Genomic DNA, 5,000 nt, shown 5'->3' with positions numbered 1-5,000 from the left:
CTGTGAGTCAGTGTGTGTGTGTGTGTGTGTGTGTGTGTGTGTGTGTGTGTCTGTGAGTCAGTGTGTGTGTGTGTGAGTGTGTGTGTGTGTCTGAGTGTGTGTCTGTGAGTCAGTGTGTGTGTGTGTGTGTGTCTGTGTGTGTGTCTGTGAGTCAGTGTGTGTGTGTGTGAGTGTGTGTGTGAGTGTGTGTGTGTGTCTGAGTGTGTGTGTCTGTGAGTCAGTGTGTGTGTGTGTGTGTGTGTGTGTGTGTCTGTGAGTGTGTCTGTGAGTCAGTGTGTGTGTGTGTGTGTGTGTGTGTGTGTCTGAGTGTGTGTCTGTGAGTGTGTCTGTGAGTCAGTGTGTGTGTGTGTGTGTGTGAGTGTGTGTGTGTGTGTCTGAGTGTGTGTGTGTGTCTGTGAGTCAGTGTGTGTGTGTGTGTGTGTGTGTCTGTGAGTGTGTGTCTGTGAGTGTGTGTCTGTGAGTGTGTGTGTGTGTCTGTGTGTGTGTGTGTGTGTGTGTCTGTGAGTGTGTCTGTGAGTGTGTGTGTGTCTGTGTGTGTGTCTGTGTCTGTGTGTGTGTGTGTCTGTGTCTGTGAGTCTGTGTGTGTGTCTGTGTGTGTGTGTGTGTGTCTGTGTGTGTGTGTCTGTGAGTGTGTCTGTGTCTGTGAGTGTGTGTGTGTGTGTGTGTGTGTGTGTGTGTGTGTGTGTGTGTGTGAGTGTGTCTGTGTCTGCGCGTGTGTGTCTGTCTGTGTGTGTGTGTGTGTGTTTGTGAGTGTGTCTGTGTCTGTGTGTGTGTGTGTGTGTGTGAGTGTGTCTGTCTGCGCGTGTGTGTGTGTGTGTGTGTGTGTGTGTGTGAGTGTGTCTGTCTGCGCGTGTGTGTGTGTGTGTGTGTGTGAGTGTGTGTGTGTGTGTGTGTGTGTGTGTGTGTGTGTCTGTGTGTTTTTAATAAAACACGGCAGTTTTATATAAAAAAAAATTCTGCCCATCAGACATTTGTTAAGTGATCTTAAAAGTGCACACACACACGACTAGCGCTGCGTAAAAGTTTTCTTCAGGAGAAGCCAGGATTAAAAGTGTCGTACACATAAAAGCAATCGCAGTGTATTTGATGCATGCTTAATTTAATTGATTACGCACGAGCGGACCGGACGTTACTCTTCTCCGTGCTTCCCCCGAGGGACGTGCGGAGCGTGCAGAACACGCCGGGCCGGTCGCACCTCAGCAGAACCGAGCGAGGGAGCCCCGCCGCCGCCGCGCAAACTGTTGAGATGATTGAACAGACTAATTAGACAGCCATAATGTTTGTTCAAGAGAACGCTTCCTCCCTGACACTTGTGAAATATAGTGGTTATTAAGTGGCTGATCCTCATTAGTTATCTCGCCGCCGATGGAGGCTCGGGTTGAAGCGTCGGATCTCAGTGGTGGTCTCACCCGGGTCCTCCATCTCGTCGACAGGCCGCTCGCGTCGTCTCTTACGTGACACATGTCTCTTCCACGCTCGCTCCTCGACATATGTTCGCGGGAACGCGCCTGGCAGAAGCGCTGCTGGATATCGGAGGCGATTGTGCTTTGTGGCGCTGAAAGCATAAGTTTTCCTCTCGGAGTGAGCACTTTTGAGGGCAGGGAACACAGACGCAGCTCGTTTCGGCTGCTCTCGGAGGAAAAAAGACGTGCGTTCGAGTTTTTTAGCAACTGATGACGTTCCCGGTTTTGCTCGGACGCGGCCGGCGCGGGAAGGGGAACCGGAGCGGGGTTTATCGACGGCTGTTTAGATGCAAAACGTCCTTTCTGATATCCGCGCTAACCACGAGATAATGACAAAAACTCTGCGTTAAAGCATAGAGTCGATGTGCTTTTTTGTTGTTGCTGAAATTACCGCAATAGCATTGATTTACATGCCATCTTTAAATATAATTCATCAAAAAGTAGGTTAAAATATGGATTTATTGATTGTTTTTTTTCCCCAAGAATTATTTGATTTTAAAATATAATTCAACAAAAGACAGAAAAAGAAATATTCTGCATGTATGTATATATAAAATAAATAATAAATAAATAAATAATAAAATAATAAAAATGTATTAAATTAAATTAATAATTAATCTGTATATATATATATATATATATATATATATATATATATATATATATATATATATATATATATATATATATAAAATACAATTTAATAATAATAACAATAATAATAATAAATATAATAAAATTAAACTAAATATAATGTATATAGAAAATAAATTATATAAAGAAATATACTAATGCATATAGACAATAAAGTGTGTATGTATATATAAGTTTAGGTAGTGAAATATACTGAATCAAATAAATAAAAAAATACATATATAAAAAAACTAATACGAGAAAAAAGCACATAGTAAACTTACTAAAACTTTAAAATAAAAAACAGAAAATCTAAAAATGAAATCTGGGAAACGTTTGAGAGGTAAACCTTAATTTCTAACACTGCAAAACGTGTTCGATGTACACGTTAGAGTTTTATTTCATGTTATTGCACGCGATATTAACGTTGAATTATTGACAGAAGATGGGAATAACTGATTTAATTAATATGTCATTGCGTCACTTCATCTTCGGTTTTTAAAACGCCGCGTCGAGTCCAAAATGTTTTGTTTTTTTTGTTGCACGCTGTCAGTAGGTTTCAGCTCGTGCTTCAGCCCGGGTTTTCTCTGTTAAACTTGTAGAAGTGTGTGTACGGTGCACCTGTTCTCCGCTCCCTACTGAGTGTGTGTAATGTAGTGCCGGAGAAGCTCTCAGATAAAGATAAATGATTGCTGCCGTCGTTTCTCTCTCTGGCGTGGTTTTCCCCCGGATGTGTCCAGAGTGTCAGCTGATGAAGACGGAGCGGCCCAAACCCAACACATTCATCATACGCTGCCTGCAGTGGACCACTGTCATCGAGCGCACCTTCCATGTGGAGAGCCCCGAGGAGCGGTCAGACACACACACACACACACACACACACCTGCATGCCTGCTCCTTATTCCCTCTATATGTGCTCAGACATTCAGCTTCATTTACAGAGAAACTTGTGTGCAGGAACCAGGGTTAAAAAACTTACTAAAGCATTTGCATGACTTCAAATAAAGTAAACATTAACTGAATTAATTGTTGTGTGCGTATATATATATAAATTATTTTTTAATATATTATTTATTTATATATATTATTTATCTATTTCTATTATTATATATATACACACACATGTACACAACAAACTATATATATATATATTTTTTTATTATTATTTATTTATATATTATATATATATATATATATATATATATATATATATATATATATATATATATACAACAAACTATATAACCTAATAGTAAATAAAAATGCACAAAAAGCACATTAAAATTATAATTATAATTTGTCATTTATTTTGGTCAATATTGAGTGACTGAGACGTCGTGCATTTGTTAAGCGTTTTATTTTGTTTGACTTTAAATAAGATTCAACCAAAAATGAAATATTTAGTAATAGTAATATAAGTCAATTAAACTAAATAAATACATTACATCTAAATGTATTAAGTATTTAAATAAATGCATAAAAGTATTTGGAAGTCTAGAATTTTCTTTTGGAATAAAAAAGTATGAATTCTATAAATTAAATGAATAATCTATAAAAACATGTTTAACTTAATATAATTTATACAAAATATTTTAAAAGAAAAAAGATATCAAAATGCACATATATATATATATATATATATATATATATATATACATATACATTTTTTTAACAAGAAAGTAAAAAAGAAAAATGCAAAAGAAAAATATAGTCATATATTATAAAATACATTATAAATACAGTAAATGCACATTTAAATCACTTCATAAAAATATATATTTGAAAGCATCATGTACTTGTTGAAAATAAAAAAGTACTTCAATTAAAAACAAAAAGGAAAGAAAAAAAGAAAACAATAAATTATATATTATATATTATATAATAAATTATATATAAAAATATATACATAAATATTAAAAAATAATAAATGAAAAGCAAACCTGACTGAAATAAATGAGATGTAGCTGTTGTATATTATTCAGAGATAAATGCTACTGAACTTAAATATACCGTATATCAGCGTATGATTATAGCAGCAGAAAAGCAGTTTTGTTTTGTGTCGTTTCAGAGAGGAATGGACCAAAACCATCCAGACTGTAGCCGACAGTCTTCAGAAACAGGAGGAGGAGATGATGGACGCGTCTCCAGAACACATGGACATGGAGATGTTTCTGACCAAACCTCGGCTCAAAGTGGTGCTGAACACACTCTAATAACACCGCAGTCACCAAACATAACCATACACTGTTTCAGGGGTCAGAGGTCAGAGGTGTGTGTGTGTGTGTGTTTCAGACTATGCACGACTTCGAATACCTCAAACTGCTGGGAAAAGGCACTTTCGGGAAGGTCATTCTGGTGAAGGAGAAAGCCACGGGAAAATACTACGCCATGAAAATCCTCAAGAAAGAAGTGATTGTAGCCAAAGTGAGTAAAAACAGGAGCAGAGTCGGACCGAAAAAAGACTGAACGCATCAATTAAGGCTCGGTTTGATGCAGTGTATGTTTTTATGAAATATTAATTATGATTTAATAGCGGTGAACATCTGTAGTGCTGAACGTTTTGCTCCAAAAACAAAAGGAATTGTTCTTTTTCGGGTTGGTTGTGTTTTAAAAGATTAATTAAATGTAACATTTTTAATGCATTCGTTTCAGTAATAATTTTGGATTAAATCATTAATCCGCGAAAATTAAAACAGAATTTCTGAAACCATTAATCATTGTAATAATTGTATAAATAATTGTAAAATATCAATATAATATATATATATATATATATATATATATATATATATATATATATATATATAAATATATATTATAAAATTTATTAAAGTTATTTAAGGTAAATTGGTTAGATATTTGTTGTTATAATTTAATTAAAGAATTAAAACAGAATCCAGAAAA

General features: G+C 35.7%; 1 protein-coding gene across 2 annotated transcripts in view; it reads left to right on the top strand.

Annotated features, from left to right (window-relative positions):
- Positions 1–5,000, top strand: part of akt1 (v-akt murine thymoma viral oncogene homolog 1) — a 50,727-nt gene that overhangs the window by 29,268 nt on the left and 16,459 nt on the right. For both annotated transcript variants that reach the window (XM_043232434.1, XM_043232433.1), the window contains 3 exons: positions 2,837–2,948; positions 4,165–4,291; positions 4,389–4,520. In XM_043232434.1, the coding sequence (XP_043088369.1) occupies positions 2,848–2,948; positions 4,165–4,291; positions 4,389–4,520 (360 nt within the window). In that variant the 5' untranslated portion in view covers positions 2,837–2,847. The remainder of the gene's footprint in view (positions 1–2,836; positions 2,949–4,164; positions 4,292–4,388; positions 4,521–5,000) is intronic.

Source organism: Puntigrus tetrazona, unplaced genomic scaffold (genome assembly GCF_018831695.1).
Source record: "Puntigrus tetrazona isolate hp1 unplaced genomic scaffold, ASM1883169v1 S000000528, whole genome shotgun sequence".
NCBI lineage: Eukaryota > Metazoa > Chordata > Actinopteri > Cypriniformes > Cyprinidae > Puntigrus > Puntigrus tetrazona.
Note: the sequence above shows the minus strand (reverse complement) of the source record. Positions and strands in the feature narration are given on the sequence as shown.